This window comes from Diplotaxodon limnothrissa, linkage group LG17 (genome assembly GCF_057381915.1).
Source record: "Diplotaxodon limnothrissa isolate DT_005_m linkage group LG17, D_limnothrissa_male_GT1.1, whole genome shotgun sequence".
Classification (NCBI taxonomy): Eukaryota; Metazoa; Chordata; class Actinopteri; order Cichliformes; family Cichlidae; genus Diplotaxodon; species Diplotaxodon limnothrissa.
This window is the reverse complement of record NC_140612.1, coordinates 5,287,873-5,308,708: the sequence shown is the minus strand read 5'-3', so window position 1 is coordinate 5,308,708 and position 20,836 is coordinate 5,287,873. Positions and strand designations below refer to the sequence as shown.

Genomic DNA, 20,836 nt, shown 5'->3' with positions numbered 1-20,836 from the left:
TTTTAAATATAATCCCAGCTTTAACAGTGATTGAAGAGGAACCAGTATGGTGGAAAAAAGCTGTTTGTAGTCCCTGTCAGTACTCTTGCTGCAGCACTTTGGATCATTTTTCCTAGAACAAATAAATGCATGGAATAGTTTTTCAGCATCACTCTTAGACAGGATATTTCTATTTTTTAAGAGATTGCACAGATGGAAGAAAGAAGTCCTAAATATTTGTTTAATATAATAGATTCCTTACGGTGATACTGGAAGCCAAGGTAATGAGGCCAAGCAGCCATCAGATTTCTAAGATCCTTAGGAGTGAGTCGAATAACCCCAGTTTGATCTGATTTTAGAAGCAGTAAATTAGAGGTTATCCAGTCTTTTTCTTTAAGACATTCCTGCAGCTTAGCTAATTGGTGTGTATCATTTACTTTCATAGATCCCCTGAGTTTCATCTGCATAGAAATGAAAATGTATGTCTAATTATGCTGCCTAAGGGAAGCATGTGTAATAGAATTGGTCCAGCATAGAACCCTGTGGATCTCCATATTTAACCTTAGTGTGTAGAAAAATCCATTTAAATGAACAAATTGGAGTCTATCATGCCTTCTCTGACCTAAAATGATAATTTCAGTTTCTGAAAAGTCTTTGGCTCTAAATTAAAGATGTACACTGGCATGGCCCCGTGGTTTAACCAGCTATAAAACTGACAATAACTCTGACATCTAACTTGATTGATATTAACACTTCAGACAACCTCCTCTTACCACATTATCTGCTCTTAACAACTTCAAATACTGTATTTCGAGTGTTTTTAATTTCTGTATTTCTACATGTTTTCCACAAGTGCACTGTGCTGCCTGTTGTCGTGCGCCTGTGTGCACTCATGCTTTTCATCCTCTCTTCTCACTGCTCAGGGTGACTACAAGGTCATCGGACACCTGGAGGAGAGGAACGACAGACAGGTGCGTTGACTCAGCCTTTCATTCCTGTCACCCCCTTTGTTCCTTTAAGTGATGTGGTACAGCTATGAAAACTCAGTCTCAGTCAAGTCAGCTGTCCAAAACATGTTAACTCCCAGCAACTCAAAAAGGGACCTCCACTTTTCTGAACAACTGAGCTTTAGTTTGCCATCCTCATCTCATATTTAATTTGATTTTCTTCCAACATCTGTCTAACGTGTTTACAAAACTCTCAAAGTGCAAAAAAACAGGATCCGACTCAAATTTCAAAGCAAAATATTAATAGAAAATTGAAATGTGAAAATTGAGAGGATTAGTCTTTATCCTTGTGTTTACTCCAGTTTTTGTAACATGTTCTAGTTCAACCACATACCTTGTTAGATTTTTATCTTTTAAGCACGAGGAGCACCAGGCTTCATAATGCGGTTTTCCTCCTCTCTTACTGCATTTCACTTGGCTGCAGGATAATGTTACTTATACTGCAGCTTGTTGGCTTCATCCACTGAGGTTTAATTCGGCCAATCAGAATGTTACTGCCTACAGATGAGCTCTACCTCTGAGAATCATTTTCAACTTACAACATGACAAAATACGCCCACACTCTCTCTCTCTCTCTCTCCCCCTCTCTCTCTCCCTCTCTCTCTCTCTCTCCCTCTCCCTTTCTCTCTATTGCTTTGTCTTGTCTGTCAGGTTCTGCATGAAGAGTGGGCTAGATACTCAGCCTTTTACAAGTACCAACCCATTGATCTAGTCAGGTAAAGTAACCACAGCATCAACACGAAGACCTCCGTTTTTCTTTTAATTTAATATGACTCTGCCATACATGATTAGTGAAAGATGTACATGGGGACCTGCCAGGCACGGGAGCCGCCGCCAGTCCCCTCAGAGCCCTTCCCCAAACAGCAGCTCAATTCATGTTTATGCCATTCACCTTTATCTACTAAAAAATGCTGTCAAACCTAAAATAAGAATGTCGGCCAGCTAGTGAAATGGTTCTTAAGATATTCACATGCCCATTTGTTCTTTGGCGTTACTAGTCACCATGTGTATACTGGTCATGAATGATTCCTTACTAGCCAAACCACCTTGTAAGACTGACAAATCAAGAATTTATATTTGTTTCAACTGCAAATTTTATATCTCAGCCTGACCCAATATTGACAGACTCAGGAACATAGAGGAGATTTTAGGAGCACAGAAGTTACTCTAGGAGAGCTGGACAGGGCTGTACCCATTAGCAGGACTGGTATGTGCTCAAGGAGGAACAGGATGAGCACTACCAGAGCTACAAAATGACCTCCAGCAGACTTCATACAGGTGGCCTGAAGGCCCGATGTCCCTTGTGCTCACTACCTGGCACTGTGGAGCCCATTTGACATTTACCATAGAACACCAGTCATAGCAGGTCCACTACTTGCACCCTGTGCTTCTCATAAATGAGAGCAGGTTCACCCCGAGCACCTGTGACAGTCGTGGGTTTGTAGAAGCTGTGGAGAATGTAATGCTGCATGCAAGCTCATTTAGTATGCCCTGTTTGGTGGTGGGTCGGTGATGGTCTGGGGAGGCATATATCCATGGAGGAATATCCACAGACCTCGACATGCTGGGTGTTGGCACCCTGACTGCCAGTAGATATGGGGATGAAATCCTTCGGCCTGCCGTCAGACCCTACACTGACGGGTTTCACCTAGTGCTCGGCTTCATATGGTGAGAGAATGCAGGCAGTTGCTTGAATATGAAGAAACTGATACCATTCAATGACCCCCGTACTCGCCTGACCTAAATCCAATAGAACACCCAATAGAGTAGGCTGAGGGCTAAAATACTATGTACTGACACAATTATTGACTCAGCAAAATTACACAGAATGAAGAATGTTGCTTATCTCATTACATGTGGACACATTTGCTTTGTGGTAATAAACCTCTGACAATCATAAAAACTTGATGCTGCTATTTACTATATATTCTGTTGATTTGTACTTCTAAATAGTATAACTAAATAGTGTAACTAATTATACTATTTTGATTACTCTGCAGTAAGTAGCACAGATTTATCCATTGTTAAGGTTAATTAAGTCCATGTTGGAGTCTTTAGATCTTGCTCAGGCAGAATTTGTACACCAGTCTTTAAGAAGCAACTATTAAAGGCTTTGCAGAGGTAGGAAACACCCTAAATAATAAGAGCATTAGCCCTCTTAATCTATTTTGGGGTCAAACACAGCATCAGGATCCTTACACCTGTTTTACATACTAATTCCGTCTGCTGTGCCCTAACCATGAACTGCATTATTCCTTACCCACAGGAAGTACTTTGGTGAGAAGATCGGCCTTTACTTTGCATGGCTCGGCGTGTACACCCAGCTGCTTGTACCAGCTTCCATAGTGGGTATCATTGTGTTTGGCTATGGAGTGGCGACAATGGACACTAATATACCAAGGTACATTAGAAATCCACTGCAAAAATCTCTAGTTTTACTGTTGCAGTTTCATTTGAGAGAGAAAATCATTGTACAATCCCACACTGTAAAAAGTGGTTATGGAATGAGATGTTCCCTAAAATACGGATTCTAGCATAATGCAGAAAATAAGGATTTGTTCCTGCCATTGCATGCACATATGCCCATACACACATTTACTAGACAGGGATTGCCCAGATACCTGCTGTATCTGGCTTTAGTCAGGGTTGTGTGGGTGGCGCACAAAAGGCTCAGCTGGCTGTGTGTGTGTGTGTGTGTGTGTGTGTGTGTGTGTGTGTGATGAAGTGGAAGGCTGATAATTCAGCCTACACCAAGTATGAATAGGGTCAAAGTAGAAAAGCTTGTGTTGTGGTTATGTGTTAAAAGTTCCATTCATTTATTGTGGTTAAATGTAACAGACCCAAAGATCCATGCGCCTTTTTAGCTGAGAGTGAATCCACAGACAGAAATATAGAGCCTCAGTTAATCTTATAGTCATAAACATTAACACTACACCACGTGTTATATAATGGTGGGCACTCTAGATTTGATATTTTTTCCCCCTCTTCTTCAGTCTGGAGATGTGTGACCAGCGTCTCAATTTCACCATGTGTCCTCTGTGTGACCGAGCATGTGACTTCTGGCATCTCAGCACTGCCTGTGGAACCGCCAAAGCTTCACACCTCTTTGATAACCCTGCCACTGTCTTCTTTGCCATCTTCATGTCTCTATGGGGTAAGGTTATGTGTTTTTGCATATGCATACCGAGATGACAGGTGGGCTGGTTATGAAAATGCTCAGAGATACAGTCCTGATCAAAAGTTTAAGACCACTTGAAAAATGGCAAATAACATATTTGGCATGGTTGGATCTTAACAAGGTTCTAAGTAGAGCTTCAACATGCAACAAGAAGAAATGGGAGTGAGACAAAACATTTTTTTTGAGCATGCAATTTATTGAAAACAATGCTTAAACTGAAACAGACTGTTTTACGGCTGATCAAAGGTTTAGGACCACATGCCTTTAAAAGGCCAAATCTGTGCAAAATGTGGATTCATTGTCATTTTCTGTCCGGTAGTCATACTGTCATGGTGTTCTGATGGCAAAGGCAAAATGTTCCCTTTTTGAACGGGGTCGGGTTGCTGAACTGCATAAGCAGGGTCTCTAGCAGCGCACAATCCACATTTTTGCACAGATTTGGCCTTTTAAAGGCATGTGGTCCTAAACTTTTGATTGGGACTGTATCTTATGACCTGAATTTTATGTCCTGAGAGAATCTGTATAAAATTACATGAGACTGAACACTAAGGAAGGAGCAGCAGGTTAGAGTGGTTAAGGATAGAGATGGAATTCTATTAATGACTGAATAGAGTATGCTGAGAAGATGGAAGGAGTACTTTGGGGAGCTCATGAATGTAAAGAACATGACAGAGGAGGATAAATGGTGTATTAAGAAGTGCAGAAGATTAGTAAGGAGGAAGTGAGGACGGCTATGAAGAGGATGAAGATTAGAAAGGTGGATGGTTCAGGTGGTATAAAGATGTGTAGGAGAGAGGGCAGTGGGACTTTTAACCAGACACAATCTTGGAGAGTGAGAGCATGACTGAGGAATGGAGAAGAAATGGCTGATGTGCAGAGCTATAGTACAGCAATCCCCAACGTTTCTTGCGCCATGCACTGGTTTAATGCCCAACAATATTTTCACAGACTGGCCTCTAAGGTGTTGCAGATAAATACAACAAAATAAAACCGGTAACTGTACCAAAAAAAAGATTTATGCATAACACATGGGAAAAGACCCAGGGAAACTGAGTTAACGATAAAAACAATAAAAAAAAAAAACAATAAAAACCCTGAGAACCATAAATTTCACACCCGAGCCTCAACTCTCGCAGCCGGATACCAAACGACTCACGGACCGGTACTGGTCCGTGGCCCGGGGGTTGGGGACCGCTGCCATAGTAGATACAGAGGGATAAAGTTAACGAGCCACACCATGAAGCTGTGGGAAAGAGTTGCTGAAGCTAGGTTAAGAAGAGAGGTGACAATCAATGAGCAGCAGTGTGGCTTCACATCTGTAGTTCTTTCTCAGCATGATGTTTGGGTGTTGATGGAAAAGTATAGACTGTCAGAAGGAGCTGCACTGTGTCTTTGATGGTCTAGATAAAGCATATGAGAGGGTGCCAAGTGCGGAACTGTTGTACTGTATGAGGAAGGAGTGATAGAGTGAGAGTGCTGGTAGATGACATGTATGAAGATGGTAAGACAGCTGTGAGGTATGTGGTAGGATTGACATATGTCTGAGCTTTGAGTGGGATTAATCAGGGATCGGCTTCTTGTTTGCACTAGTAATGGACAGGCTGATTAATGAGGTCAGGCAGGAGTCTCTGTGGGGTATCATTTTCACAGATGACATTAAGATCTGTAGTGAGAGTAGGAAGCAGGTGGAAGAGAGCCAGGAGAGGTGGAGGTATACAGTGGAGAGAAAAGGACAAGTCCCTGGAAACAAGACAGAATAAGTTTGTGTGAAAGAGAGGGTGACGGGTGTAAGAGTGAAGCTGCACTCAGCAGATGTTTTGAAGATAGATGAGTTAAACATCTGTTGGCAGCTATCCAAAGCAACATACAGCACATGAGAGAGGTGAATAGGTGATTTTGTTGATAGCAGCAAGTGTGAAAGCAAAGGTTTGCAGGACAGTAGTGAGAGTTACTATGATGTCTGGTTTGGAGACTGGTACAAAGGCAAGATGGGAGGTGGAAGATGTTAAATCCTTCATTGGCAATGACCAGAATGGACACGATTAGAAATGAGTATATATGTTACAAATAAGTCATAGGAACAGCTCAGGTTGGGCAGCTGTAAATTTAAATTACACCAAGTCACTGTCAAAGAGCAATTAGGGGACAAATGCATTATTTCTCTCTTGCTTTCTTGCTTGCCCTCTATGTCGTTGAATCAATTGAAAAAGAAGTAGTTTAGTCAACTCTAAAATAAAAACTTAGGGTCAACTTTTAAGTCATATGATGCAGTTGGAAACTTGCAATTGGAGATTTACGATACTGTAACCTTTATTAAAGTTCCTCGTTTGTGTGATTGTGCAGCGGTGCTATTTCTGGAACAGTGGAAGCGACGTCAGATCAGTCTGAGCTTCAGCTGGGACTTGACAGGCATTGAGGAGGATGAGGTAAATGCTTTTTAAAGTGCAAACATAAACGCATCAAACCTACAAAATTAGCAGAAAAATTTCTGAACATTCAGATTGGCAGAGGTTTTTTCTTTTTTCTTAACCAGTTTCACTCCTACAATCTGCGTGTGGCCACACTACCTCCTCCTGCAGTGACACTTAACATTGGCACTAAATGCATTATCATCTAATGCTAATCCCACACTAGCCTGGAATGTACATGTGGCATACACATAGATGCCCACATGAGAGTCAGAATGTCCAGAACCTAACTCCTTCTCACTCCTGTTTTCTTTCAGGAACACCCCAGGCCAAGATATGAGACCGTCCTCCTGCAGAAAAGACAGAAGAAGCAGAACAATAAGAAAAAGAAGAAGAAAAAGAATGAGGTAGGAAGGCAAAGAAAACAAAGCTATACTATTAAAGTGCTTACTATAGGAACGTGTTATGGTAACAAGTCATGTTTTTTAAATTCAGTGATCTGTATACATAATACAAATATGAAGGAAATATATTTCCTTTCACCCAGCTGGTTTTCAACATGTCCAAGATTATCTCATGACTGGGAGTGATCTAGATTCTCTGTGTAAACCAGGTCAATCACACTGAGTCCTGTTGGCCCACATACTTTTGCAGTGGTAACAGATGGCTGCCTGCTGCTGCCAGAGGGAAGCAGGGAACTGGTTCACATGACACAGGATCATCATTACACCATCCCAAAATTGATTAGGGAAGAAAAATAGAAAAATTTAAAAGATCTTCCTGGGAGCTGATCATATATACTGTAGTTGCAACTCAGGATTTAGTATCTTGCCCACAGATACTTTGGCATGCAGGCTGGAGCAGCCAGGAACCCACCCAACCTTCTGATTAGTGGATGAACCACTCTATCTCCTGACCCATAACCACAATGAAGAAATTGATAGAGCTGTTAGTGTGCCACTTAAAGATTCCTCACCATCAATGGGTTCAACTTCTTATACGTTGGCGAAAGACTTGCGAAAGTTAGCTGCAGGTCCTTCGGTGGCTTTCAGCCAATCAAATATGGGACACTCTTCAGAGCCAATGCACTTTGTGTTTGACCAGGTGTTTCCTCAGATTTGATGTGTTGCCATTTTTTTTCCCTTCATTTTCCTCTGCAAATGTTACAGAGAGCAATCGTTGCGCAATTTTTATTTTTATTTTTTGAAAGCGTAACCACACCTGAGAGATCTTTTGGTTAACTTGAGTGATAGTTAGTAATAGTCATGCTCTTTCTTACGCTTACCTAAAATTTGGCACCGAATGATTTAGTGTGAGTTGGTTTTCAGTAGATAATTCAGTCAGTACCCTAAAAAGTACAGAGTTTGGTACCCAAACCTGACTTTATCAGAGTCTTTAGGTCCTTCATGTTTTTTTTGTTTTTTTATTTTTTATTTTTTGACTTTTAACAAACTTGTATTAGGTAATATAATGTGGAGTACAGGAATGCTTGTTGCTGAAAGTGTGCCTCTGTACACCTACACAGATGGTCCATTAAAAAGGAGGTGTGATTCATAATTAATAGAATTGTTGTAAATCGATGTGACTTAAATAAATATGTTATATTTTATATAAACAAATATGCTTTATGTGCAAAGAGAAAAACATCCTCCAAGCTTTTGAGTGATAGTGGGTGTGTCTGTCTGTCTGTGTCTGTCTGTGTATTTGTCTGTCTGTCTGTGTGTCTGTAACTTGTCCCCCCCTGTCTTTCAGCCAGCAAAGCAGGAGGACGGGACAGTGACAGGGAAGGACAGATGGAGACAAAAACTACTGTCAGCCATGTCTGCAGGAATACCGGTAACCCCTCCTCTCCTTCCCCTGTCCTCTTCTACCACCTGTCCTTTTCTTTTCCCTCCTGCTCCCACCTTGCTTTCCCTATCCTTTCTTTCCCCTCCTGCAGGCTGCTGTCTGTTCTTCTCTTCCTGTCCCATCCTCAGGGTGCTACCGTTTCCACTTCACAGGTATTTCTTTGTATGTTTTCTAGCATACCCCTTTTAAATATATCAATCCAGGTATGTGATGACCACAGCAGGAGTTAAAATTGCCCATATAGTTGGGCTAGTTGATGAACCCGAAAGCAGAGCACAGATATGAGCAGGAACAGGAAGATTGCGTATTTAAAAAAAAAAAAAATGCTCATTGTTGGTGGGAGAGAGTTGGGTTTGAATGGAGGTCACGATGAGGTTGAAGCAATAGGCAGGGCCAGGGCACCAATGCAGCTAAGGACTGCTGTATGAGAAGTTCAGAGAACAGAGAGCTCAGAACTGAGAAAGATAAGAAGGGGCTTAGGCAGATGAATGCTGCAGACAGAGAAGAACAGGTGTTGGTAAATGCGAATACATGAGTGGGCAATAAACTAACAGAGACTGCATGATCTGGCAGTTGTGTATACAATGTTTTCACAGTCAAAGTGTTGGATCTAGGTATTTATTGCAGAGCAGGATGATGACAAGCAGCTGGCAGTCTGACTTCCCCCGCTCATCACATCCTGCAATCAAGCAGGCAGAAAACAGAAACACAGAAAGTAGGGAGGGAAAAGATTGCGCTTTGCAGCTTGGTGGGAATGATGGTACAAGTGAAGGGCATGACACACAAAATTACCCTGCATTCCACTGCCCACGTCACCCTGTAGAACATGTGCTCTGGGAAAAATTCAGATAGTAGTGTATGATTTTTGCTTTTTTCTCAGAATGGAATGAAATCTGGCTCAACTTGGGTGCTGGTAGGTGACCCATGTGCGGCCTGGTTCTATTCCACCCTGGATGAGTTCGTGCATGTCTTTCCTTTCTCAAACTGCCTTGTCATTAAACAGGCTAAACACACGCTTTACACACTAATCAAAGAAGTATTAATCCAGGTCTGAAAATAGTTCTCAACCAAAGCACTGTAGTACTGTTTTCCCAGGTAGTTAAGCTAATTAATGTTAAGAAATCCTTCCAATATAGTCTTTAAAAAAGGAACATTCTTTATAACACAGCAAAGGTAAAATGATTTGTTGGATCTAAAGGATTTCTTTTCTACAAACCTTGTTGCTAGACAGTTAACAGGACCCCCTTATGAATTGGGTGAGCTGCTAATCCTTCTTTGCAACCTTTATCTCTGTGGGCTTTTTCCTCATCGCAGGTGTACCACATGACATTAATGGACTCAACGGAGACATACTGTTTGTTACACCTTTTCTTGTATGACAAGTTAATTGTGGTTAGGTCTACTGTCAAAAAAACAAACAAACAAACAGCTACAAGTACCTGGGGATCCCACAGGCAAATGGGAACCATGAAGAGGCCACTATGAAAGCTGCAAACACCAAGTACCTGCAGAGGTTCAGGCAAGTCCTGGGGAGTCAGCTGAATGGCAAAAACAAAGTCTAGGCTATCAACACCTAGCTCTGATCAGGTACCCTGCTGGGATAATAAGCTGGCTGAAGGAGGAGATGGAAGCCACTGACATCAAGACGCGGATGGAATTCTGTGAATGCAGAAATGACAGAGTGTGAGACTTAAAACACAAATTTATATGACAAAAAGATGCACAACACAAATAAGCCGACTTGGAGAAGTAGAGGGATGGAAAGAAACTGAGGGAGGGCGGGCTGAGTGGGAGTGATGCATGCTGGGCAGGAAGCCAGGGGTAAGATTAGTGACCGTCACTATGGCGACACACAACTCCCTCTCACACACTTGAACCATTGTTACCTGAATGTGCTGTAGGATCAAATCAAAAGATTATATGAACATATACGTGAGTAAAATGGGTCTTTGGTTTTTGAGTCTTCTACGTTGGTCCTGTTATTTTAAAGCAATATGCCTTCGGCATACTAAGCACTTATAAATGTTGGGTAAATCAAGTTGAGCATTCATTTTGGCTACTTTAAGTACAGAGCTCAGGCTGCATGCTTACATTTGCAAACTGACAGTAAAAGTGCCGTAACTACATCAGTGGCTAATCTTCAGTGACGGACAAATCACTGTCACAATGTTTCAAATCAGTTTTTGAACTACAGGGCATGTTAGTGCTAATAATACAAGACAAACTAAAAAAAGAGAGAGGGTCACATGTTTTAAAGCCCAGAATCCTAAAGGGAAGCCAGCTCTGTCTTAGACACTTACATTGCATTAGATGTGCCTGAAAATGGTGAAATGGTACTATATGTATAACATCATTCTTAACATTTAAGCAAATGTAAACATTTATTTGCTAAAACAGCCATGTAGTATACCAGAATAGTTCCCCACTGCTTAATATATTAAATACAGTGTTTTTCTGCATCTGCTTACATTTTGCAGAAATCAAGCCAGCATGGTTTTTAGTGATTCTGGTCCACAATACTCTGTGCTTGAATATTTGAGTTGCTCCAATGAAGTAGTGTTTTGCAGTCTATCCATAGTGAGTGCAGCAATACGTACTTCAAAAGGGGAACTGGAGTACGAACTGAAAGTGAAATTGAAAAAAGGAGCAATTTAAGAGCCAAGTCTGTCACAAATGCAAAGGCTTTGTTGGTCTTTCCTCAGTGGGCATTACAAGCTAAATATAAAGTCTGACCTACCTTTTTCTTTCTCTTGGTCAGGATGGCCATCACACTCTGAAGGTCTTTTTGTATACACTTTGTGTATGTAGAGGCTTCAGGGTGAGAGTGAGAGAGCAAGAATGGTAAATGGCCTGCATTTGTATAGCGCTTTACTCAGTCCCTAAGGACCCCAAAACGCTTTACACTACATTCAGTCATCCACCCATTCACACACACATTCACACACTGGCGATGGCAAGCTACATTGTAGCCACAGCTGCCCTGGGGTGCACTGACAGAGGCGAGGCTGCCGGACACTGGCGCCACCGGGCTCTCTGACCACCACCAGTAGGCAAACGTGGGGTTAGTATTTAGTTAGTATTTTAGAAGAAAAGCATTTATTATGTTTGAAATGAAGGCTCATGTCCAAAAGGCGCGATTCTCAAAATGATGATAAATGTACAGATTAAAAACAAGTTGCTGATTTCGTTTCTGGTTCTTTTATACACTGCTCACTGCATAGACGTTATAAGTGAGAGACTGCATAAATCTGAATAATGGACTTGAGCAGAAAAGCACATTGTGTTCCATGTAACACTTTCATTTCCATTAAAGTTTTTATATTTAATATGTGCATGTTCAGTTAAGACAAAAGGCCCTCCGTTTGAAAGGCTAACGACTTTGTTCCAACAGAATAATGAGAAAGAAAAATGTTAGCGAAATTGTGTATTTTTAAATCAAATGTATTTCGTCAGTTGTAATCAGGATGAAACCTGTTTGTCATTTCTCAACACCGCACTCTGAGTGCAAACAAACACACTTTCCAGCGTTCACAAGTTTAGAAGACTCAACGAGGTCTTTTTCAAGAAGCTTGCCAAAACCATCCGGTAAGTTAATTAAATGAGTTGGTTTGTTGTCTGAACACAGTGTAGACATCTGTTGCTGGTTACCATGTAAAAACAAAGTAGAACGCACAAGTTGATTTACACACTTAATCTAATCTGATCTAAACTGACAAGTATGCACATAGTGCCCACGTCACATTCAAGTGCTAACACGTTTTATTATTCTAGTAATAGTCTTTTAAAAAAGGTTAATATGAAGAATTTATACTTGGTAGCAGTAATAGTTTTGCATACATAGTACTATTTAATAATAGAAGTGGTAGTGTCTGTGAAAAGTAGAAACTACTGATGATAACTTGTTGCAGTTTAATGCAGCCTTATTTTACATTTCATTTAAATCTTGTTTTGCTCTTCTGTCTCTAGCAGATTGGAAATTTGTCACGAGTCCTGGTGTGATCAAATTTTCCTTCAGCACTTGAACCAGGCTAAGAGTCTGGAAAAGGGGGAGGAGAAGTGAGAACCTTAAGAGAAGATGGTATGGCTTTATTTTGATTATTTTTGGTTTTTGCTGAAAGATTGTTTCTTTTAAATATTTTTGGTGTTAATGGTTTCTTGGATTTCTGCCATGAATTGTCCTTTTGTAGGTCATTTTTTTAAACAAATTACTAGCTGAACTTTTGAAACACAGCAATGGAGAACCAGTCAGGTGGAGTCTAATCCAGAATGCCAGAGAGCTATAAAAAGTCAGTCTCTGTTTTAACTTTTAATCTTACTTATTACTTAGCAAATTCTCATTTTTAACTAAAACTTTATTAGAATTGGGTTTTTAAAATGACTTGTGTCTTTTTTTTTTTTTTTTTTTTTTTTTTTGTTATAGGTCTTCAATCATCAGCGAACAACCTACAACCTGACCCCAAGTGAAAGGCTTCTGGACTCACTGTCTCTCTGGGAATACTTGCCAAAAGCTGCAAAGTGAACAATGTTGTAGAACTGAAGTGACAATAAAAAACTTCACATTTAAGAGATTTGTTTGTAATCCAATAATTTACATGGCTAACACCTCATAATTAATTTGTCTCTTAAAGTTTGTAGTGGGCTTGAAAAACACATTATTAATTTTATAAAAACACAACTTGAATGTAGCATACACACCTCAGATCTGCAGTGCAAATGTTGGAGCAACCAAAGGACTACCTAATGATGTATGCAAGAAACATGCTTTAATGGTTAAGGCTGTCTAAATGTGCATTTACTATTTAGTGAAAAACCAAGAGGTCCTCAGATGACTAAAGGGCAGAACTCTTGAGTGGTTGAAGCAATTAGACCAGTATTAATGTAGTTCTAATAAATGTCAAAATGTGTCCTTGCATGCAGAAATGTGTACGTCATTTTAATTCTACAAGGTTCGAAATCCTTATTTTGAACCTTGCGTCCCCATATTTTAAACTGATGCTACTCCTAGACGTGGTGTCTTACTCTAAATCTCAGATTAAATGTCTAACACTCCCCTTTCAACCCACTGTATAAGCTTATTCGTGACGGTTCATATGTATATTTGCCTGTTTCTGTTTTTAAAAAGCTTGTATTGCAGGGTGTACAATGCCATCATATTCACTAGATGGTGCCATTGCACTGCCAGGCTGCATAATCCCTCTTCAGAGTATACAGGGTTTTGATCCACTCAGGTCTGTGTGTACAAACTGACTTCCTATCACTGTGTGAAGATGTTCATGTATGCATTATTTCCATATGCCTATAAGCACCACCTGGGGGTGGAAGATTTGAAACAGTTTGACAGCGGTTTTGTTCCACTGTAAACTGTAACTGTACAGGTTACATTCCATTATTAAAATTTCTGACATTCTGGGCGAGACTTTTGTTTGCACAGGGTTTAGTAGCTGGGCAAAACCAGATCCTTCTGTCATCTCCTAGCATTTTAAATTATGCATTGCTACTGTCTCCTGGCTGTAACCTGGTTTTCGAGGTTGTAGAAATCAATCTTCCTATCTGAATCTTGGCAAGAAAGCAGATACTTGTGTTTTCTTAGACCTGAAATCGCTCCAAAGTAGAAGCCAGTTAATGTGGTTAATGCCTGGGAGAATGGATGAATCAGCTGGGAGTCATCTGGATGTTAGAGATTCTCTGGAATAAAACGATGTCCTCAAGCAAGTGTTTGAATTTAGGCTGCGTACAGTAAAACACATTTTTATGCTCCCTTATGTCTGTGCTGAGATGTGGTAATGTTCCCCGTCGTCGTGTGAAATTCACTGGCTGCTTGTTTCGCTCTAAACTCAGTTTTTACAAACCATTTGAAAGGAGGAAGGGGCTTTGTTTTTCTCTCTTTTTAAGACGTCTCTGTAGGCTCTCTGTTCTGGATAACAGATTTAAAAACAAACTTAAAGATCCACAGATTCCTGTATGACTGATTTGGAATTTTCCCTCTTTTCTCCTCCTCTGTTTTTTCTGTCAGTCTCCTATAGAGAAGCTGACCTGGAAAGATCGCCTTCCCGGATACTTGATAAACGTGTCCTCTATCCTCTTCATGGTGAGTATTTAAAAATGTGTTTTAGGGCCAGTGTAGGATGAGAAAAATGTATGTGCAGAGCTGGGAATAAAAGGGATTCCTTTTTTTTTTTCTTAAGATCCATTTGACTTTATAAGGTTGGATTGACCTCATCAAGCAACAGCGGATAACAGAATACAATTAGATCTTTCTTTCCAGTTGGATTTAGCAGTAAAGAAATACTTTTAGCTCAAACTTACCAAAGCGCACATTTTTTCCTTCTAAATCAGAATCAGAATCAGAATACTTTATTCATCCCGAAAGTTACCACTTTAAGCACGAGTTTCTCAACATTACTATCCCCCTCTCTGAGATATGTATGATTTTAAAATAAGGTTTGGTTACATCTGATCTAGCCTAGCCGTGTCATTTTCTCAGAATTGAAGTGTGAGAGCATAATAAGTCTAGCCATTGCTCTATAACGATTTGAGTAATAACTACCCTTCCTTTGCTTGTGTTTTTGCTCCCAGTTTGCGCTGACATTTTCTGCAGTTTTCGGCGTCATCATTTACCGCATCACAATCTCTGCGATTATGGCGATGAGCCCTGACCCGGAGATCAGGCACAATGTTCGGGTGACAGTCACTGCCACTGCGGTCATCATCAACCTCGTGGTTATCTTGATTCTGGATGAAATCTACGGTGCTGTGGCAGTGTGGTTAACTGAGCTAGGTACAGACACACACACACAGATGTCCTTTTACTCTATTCTAGTAAAGTAACTTTGGTTTCAAGTACCAGAGAGAATGGGGGGAAAACTGGATCCACTGGTGAACACTGCTAAAAACCTTGATTGGTTTTCTTTCCTGCCAAGAGTTAAGTAAAAAGATCATTAACATTTGAATATCTTTAATAATGAAGCTGTAACTGCACAAGATGTTAGCTTAGCTTAACAGTCACCATGCTGGTCACCATGCATGATATCAAGTCTCAAAGTCTGATTAACTTTAGAAATGTATTTTTTGAATTGCTATAAGTATGGGGGTTTTTTTTATAGTTTAAAAAAAAAAAAAAAAAAAATATATATATATATATATATATATATATATATATATATATATATATATATATATATATATATATATATATATATATATATATATATATATATATTTATTTATTATACAAGCTCTTCATACATCCTGTTAACTACAGTCTATTTGGGAACATGTACTGGCATGACAGTTGCAACAGACTGATATTTCCTACGTTAAGGCTAGGCCAGTAGATTGCCCTGGTTTTGTTTCTAAGCTAAGGTAATTATATCCTGCTAGTAATTTACTCCTTGAATCTAATCTAACCCTGATTTCTGGAAATCAGGGAGTTGTTTCAAATATCCAGAATGACACATTTACAAATGCTAGGAGTAAAATAATGCCTAGGTCTCTTGATAAAACATGTAATCATCTTCATCTTCTGTATCTGAGAAAGAGTCCTTCTGCCTCATGGTGGACAGCTTGATAAAACTTTGATGTTTTCATGCTCCAGCCATCCCATCAGTCATCCCAGGAGGGTTTTCCTACATTTATATTCATATTCAAAACCTCTGAAATAGAAAAAAATTAGATGGAGAAATGTGAGGGGAGAGAGAGAGAGAGAGAGTGTGTGTGTGTGCGCTCGTGAGTGTGTGTGAGAGAGATGATGTGCAATGTGAAAAGTTCCAGTATTTTAACCTACTTCCAGCACAGTGATCATGTTAAACTCTCTTCACTTGCAGAGTTGTCACTTTCTGCTGAACAGACGCCATTCTTGTGCAGTCATAACAGTCTAGAGTCACACTGTAGAAAAAATAATGTGGACACCTTAGAAATACAAGCCTAATAGAGCTGTGCATGTGTTTGCTTGATGTTTCTTTTACATAGGCCCCATTTCATTTCTATTAGCATGCCTCTTTTTCTGTAGCACTCATGAAATACCGTGCTAACTCTTTCTCACTGTTTCACATCAACTATTTTTCAGAGATTCCTAAAACAGAAACCAACTTTGAAGAACGGCTCATCCTGAAAGCCTTCTTACTCAAGTTTATGAACGCATATGCTCCCATCTTTTACGTGGCTTTCTTCAAGGGACGGTAAGCCCTCTGTTTGTGTTCACCATTGTACCATGAACACCACATCTGAAATGTCACCTATAAAATGACACCCACTTCTTTTTAGTGTCACTACTGGGACCTAATGGTTTTTTTTGTACGTTTTTGCAGGTTTGCTGGACGCCCGGGAAATTATGTGTATGTGTTTAATGATTTTCGGATGGAGGAGGTGTGTGATTTTTACCTTTAAACATAAGTTTGTTTTTCATTTGGATTAGCGAAATTGGATTCAAAAGTTACAGTGTAATGTGTAAAGAAAAAAAAAAGAAAAAAAAAAAAAAAATGATATGTATCCCCCAGTGTGCTCCAGGAGGGTGCCTCATTGAGTTGTGTATTCAGCTCAGCATCATCATGTTGGGGAAGCAACTAATCCAGAACAACATCTTTGAGATTGGCATCCCGTAAGTCCATCGATTTGTATGAAGATAAAAATGAAAAGAAGCAGTCAGGCAATAAGATTGTCCCTTGTATGTGTTTGATTGCTAGTGTTTGATATCATTTGGACATTGACATAATGCTTTCCCCAGCCGCTTACTCTAACCCTGAAAATCAAAAATGAATACCTTACCCTAAACCTATGCCAGTGCACTGAACCTATAATTAATGGCTACAGAAAAACCATGCTCTTTATACTTAACCGTAACCCAATTATAAACCTGACACCAACACCACATTTTGAGCCTCAACAATGCCTTCAAACACATGGGGACGAGTGTTTTGTGACTGTTGGTCCCCACAAGTATAGTAGCATGCCAATTTTCTATTCCCACAAAGATGTCTAAACGTGTGTGTACACACACACACACACACACACACACACACACACACACTTGCTGACAATTTCTTGCAGCATCTGCTCTGCCCTTTCTTGTTCTAGTAACATTCCTTCCATGTCTGGACAGTGGTTTTGTGCAATAGCTTAGCATTAACATGCAAATCTGAAAGCTCAAAGGTCATCTACGTTTATAACAGATGTCAACCAGACACCCTTTCTAGCTTCAGGCTACACTTTCATTGTTGCTTTACTCACTCATTAGGTGAGCTTCATCAAAAGCTCTGTTAGTCATCTTGATGGACCTGCAAGTCGCAGCACATGCAATCATATCTGCATGCCATCCTTTCCACTGTTACACATTCATCTCCTTAAAAGTTTCACACCTGGTAGAATTGTTGTGTGCAGGTGTGTAACTCATCACATGTGCCCTGTTGCTCCATGTGTGTTTATGCAAACAAAACATAAAAAATATTTAGGTTGTATTGTATATCCCTTCACCAAACTGCAAACACACATGCATATTTATGGTTGTATTACTCATGTAAGAGTGCATTCTTAGAGAAACACCCATGCTCTCACTTTCCTTCACTGTCTCTTCAGTTCTCTGTTGGCTGTTCCCTTTTTCGCTTACATAAAAACCCTAAAACATTCAGCCCCTGGCTGTCAGTTCACTGGGTTTTCAACAAACATCAGCATGTCAGCACCTCTGTAAATACTTATTTTGCTATTATGTTTCACAAGCAGTCTGCAAATCTTTTATTGTTCCAGCTAAGGTCTAGAGAGTTTTAACGACTCTGTGCTGTGCTAGAAACTCCAAATGCGATCGTTTTGTTGGAGTCATTGCACTCATTCAACTGCATCGGTGCCACCTATTTTAGTTTCCAGCTTTGATATCTTTTACTGAAAGTAAACAAGAAAGCAGGAATTGTGAGTGGAAGGTATTCATGCCCTGCCTCTGACAACTTTAGAATGGATCTTTGCAGTAGGGATTAATCACAGCTATAACCCAGCAGTCAGTTGGAGCCTTACACATAGTACAGTTGCAGTAAAGGTAAAGTCTTTTATTGTCTTTGCACTTTCATCTTCCTTCATTTTAACAGGAAATTGAAGAAATTGGTCCGTACATTAAAGGAAAAAGAAACGACACCAAAGGCGAGGGAGGAAGAGAAGCCACCTCAGCAGTGGAACCTGGACTATGCCCTGGCTCCCTTTGAAGGCCTCACTCCAGAATACATGGAGATGAGTGAGTATGCATACACACAGAGAAAAATGGCCTCACAGTCTGTAGCCTGAAAACTTATATAAGACACATAAGACGTTTACATTATGCTGCTTTCCAACAGATGTCACTGCAAAACTGTGCAGTGCTGTGAGTTGATGAACTCTGTATACTACAGTGGAATGCAGGGACATTTACAGGAAGGCAAGCAGAGACGAAAGACAGAAAATATTAAAAACAGGAGGCATTAGTTTTTAAAATAAGAACAATAGTATTTAGAATATTTATTTATAATAATGGCAAGGATTCCCACCCACCAGGAACTCCTGGTGGGAATTCCTGGACTCGTTCCTGGTGGGTGATGGGCTCCGCCAGGGCTGCCCTTTGTCTCCGGTTCTGTTCATAATTTTTATGGACAGGATTTCTAGGCGCAGCCAAGTGATGGAGGGCTTTCGCTTTGGTGGCCTCAGAATCTCATCTCTGATTTTTGCAGATGATGTGGTTCTGTTGGCTTCATCGGGTGAGGGCCTCCAGCTCGCACTGGAACGGTTCGCAGCCGAGTGTGAAGCAGCGGGAATGAGGATCAGCACCTCCAAATCTGAGGCCATGGTTCTCAGCCGGAAAAGGGTGGAGTGCCCACTCCGGGTCGGGGATGAGTTCCTGCCCCAAGTGGAGGAGTTCAAGTATCTCGGGGTCTTGTTCGCGAGTGATGGGAGAAGGGAGCCGGAGATCGACAGACGGATTGGGGCTGCAGCTGCAGTAATGCGGACGCTGCACCGGTCCGTCGTGGTGAAGAGGGAGCTGAGTGTAAAAGCGAAGCTCTCAATTTACCGGTCGATCTACGTCCCTACCCTCACCTATGGCCACGAGCTGTGGGTAGTGACCGAAAGAACGAGATCGCGGATACAAGTGGCAGAAATGAGCTTCCTCCGAAGGGTGGCTGGCCTCTCCCTTAGAGATAGGGTGAGAAGTTCGGCCATCCGGGAGGGGCTCAGAGTAGAGCAGCTGCTGCTCCACATCGAAAGGAGCCAGCTGAGGTGGTTCGGGCATCTGACAAGGATGCCCCCTGGGCGCCTCCTGGGTGAGGTGTTCCAGGCATGTCCCACCGGGAGGAGGCCCCGGGGCAGACCCAGGACACGCTGGAGAGATTATATCTCTCGGCTGGCCTGGGAACGCCTTGGTGTTCCCCCGGATAAGCTGGAGGAGGTGGCTGGGGAGAGGGAGGTCTGGGCCTCTTTGCTTAGGCTGCTGCCCCCGCGACCTGGCCCCGGATAAAGCGGATGAAGATGGATGGATGGATGGATGGATGGATGGATGGATGGCAAGGATTCCAATAAACCACTGTAAGCTGGAGCTGCCCAACTTATCATTGCCTGACACCACTCCATGCTATTTACGCCATTTTAAATGTATAGGCTTGCCATCAGTGTTGAGTGTTTAAAATCACCTTGGATAAGCAACAACTTCTCAGTTCTTTGTATGGCATCTTAGACAGGTAAGATGCCATACTCCTCAGATACAGTATCGAGGATACTTGAGGGCGCATGAGAGTTTGGCCAACAAGTTTATGTGTTTTCTGGACTTGGACATGGCATTCGACCTTGTCCCTGGGGTGTCCTGTGGGAGGTGCTTCGGGAAGCGTGATACAGCTGTTGCAGGAGTTTAGTCCGCTGGCAATAAGTCGGACTCGTTTCCGGTGGGTGATGGGCTCTGCCAGAGCTGCCCTTTGTCACCGATTCTGTTCATAATTTTTAGGCGTAGCCAAGTGGCAAAAGGCTTCCACTTAGATGATCTCAGAATCTCATCCCTGTCTTTTTGCAGATGATGTAGTTCTGCTGGCTTCATCAGGTGATGGCCTCCAGCTCGCACTGGGTGACATGTTAGATATCAGTGAGGTTGCTGACTGGCAGCTTTGAACTCAGTGAAACCTTGTAAATGTTGTTTTTCACAATACGGCTGAATGCTATGCTTTACTGTGAACCCTGAGAGAACAGACTTCTTGTTTTATTGGATTTTAAATCATTTTGACCATGTTTTTCACTCTGTGGTACTGACAGGTTTTTGGTACCTGGTGGCGCTGTGATTAGGGCCTTTCTGTGTGGGGTTTTCTTGTTCAATCCGTGTCAGCGTGGCTTCTTTTCGGGTACTCCGGCTTCCTCCTGCAGCCCAAAGACATGCGGTTATTAGGGATAGGTTAACTGGTGATTCTAAATTGTTCATAGGCGTG

At 41.2% G+C, this 20,836-nt stretch overlaps 1 protein-coding gene across 1 annotated transcript in view; it reads left to right on the top strand.

Annotated features, from left to right (window-relative positions):
* ano2b (anoctamin 2b) overlaps positions 1-20,836 on the top strand; it is a 57,600-nt gene that overhangs the window by 18,820 nt on the left and 17,944 nt on the right. Inside the window, exons 8-20 of the mRNA XM_085376635.1 lie at positions 903-950; positions 1,638-1,702; positions 3,253-3,387; positions 3,980-4,140; positions 6,508-6,590; positions 6,890-6,979; positions 8,325-8,408; positions 14,434-14,508; positions 14,997-15,198; positions 16,486-16,597; positions 16,727-16,784; positions 16,916-17,016; positions 18,491-18,633. Coding sequence (XP_085232761.1) covers positions 903-950; positions 1,638-1,702; positions 3,253-3,387; positions 3,980-4,140; positions 6,508-6,590; positions 6,890-6,979; positions 8,325-8,408; positions 14,434-14,508; positions 14,997-15,198; positions 16,486-16,597; positions 16,727-16,784; positions 16,916-17,016; positions 18,491-18,633 — 1,357 coding nt within the window. The remainder of the gene's footprint in view (positions 1-902; positions 951-1,637; positions 1,703-3,252; positions 3,388-3,979; positions 4,141-6,507; positions 6,591-6,889; positions 6,980-8,324; positions 8,409-14,433; positions 14,509-14,996; positions 15,199-16,485; positions 16,598-16,726; positions 16,785-16,915; positions 17,017-18,490; positions 18,634-20,836) is intronic.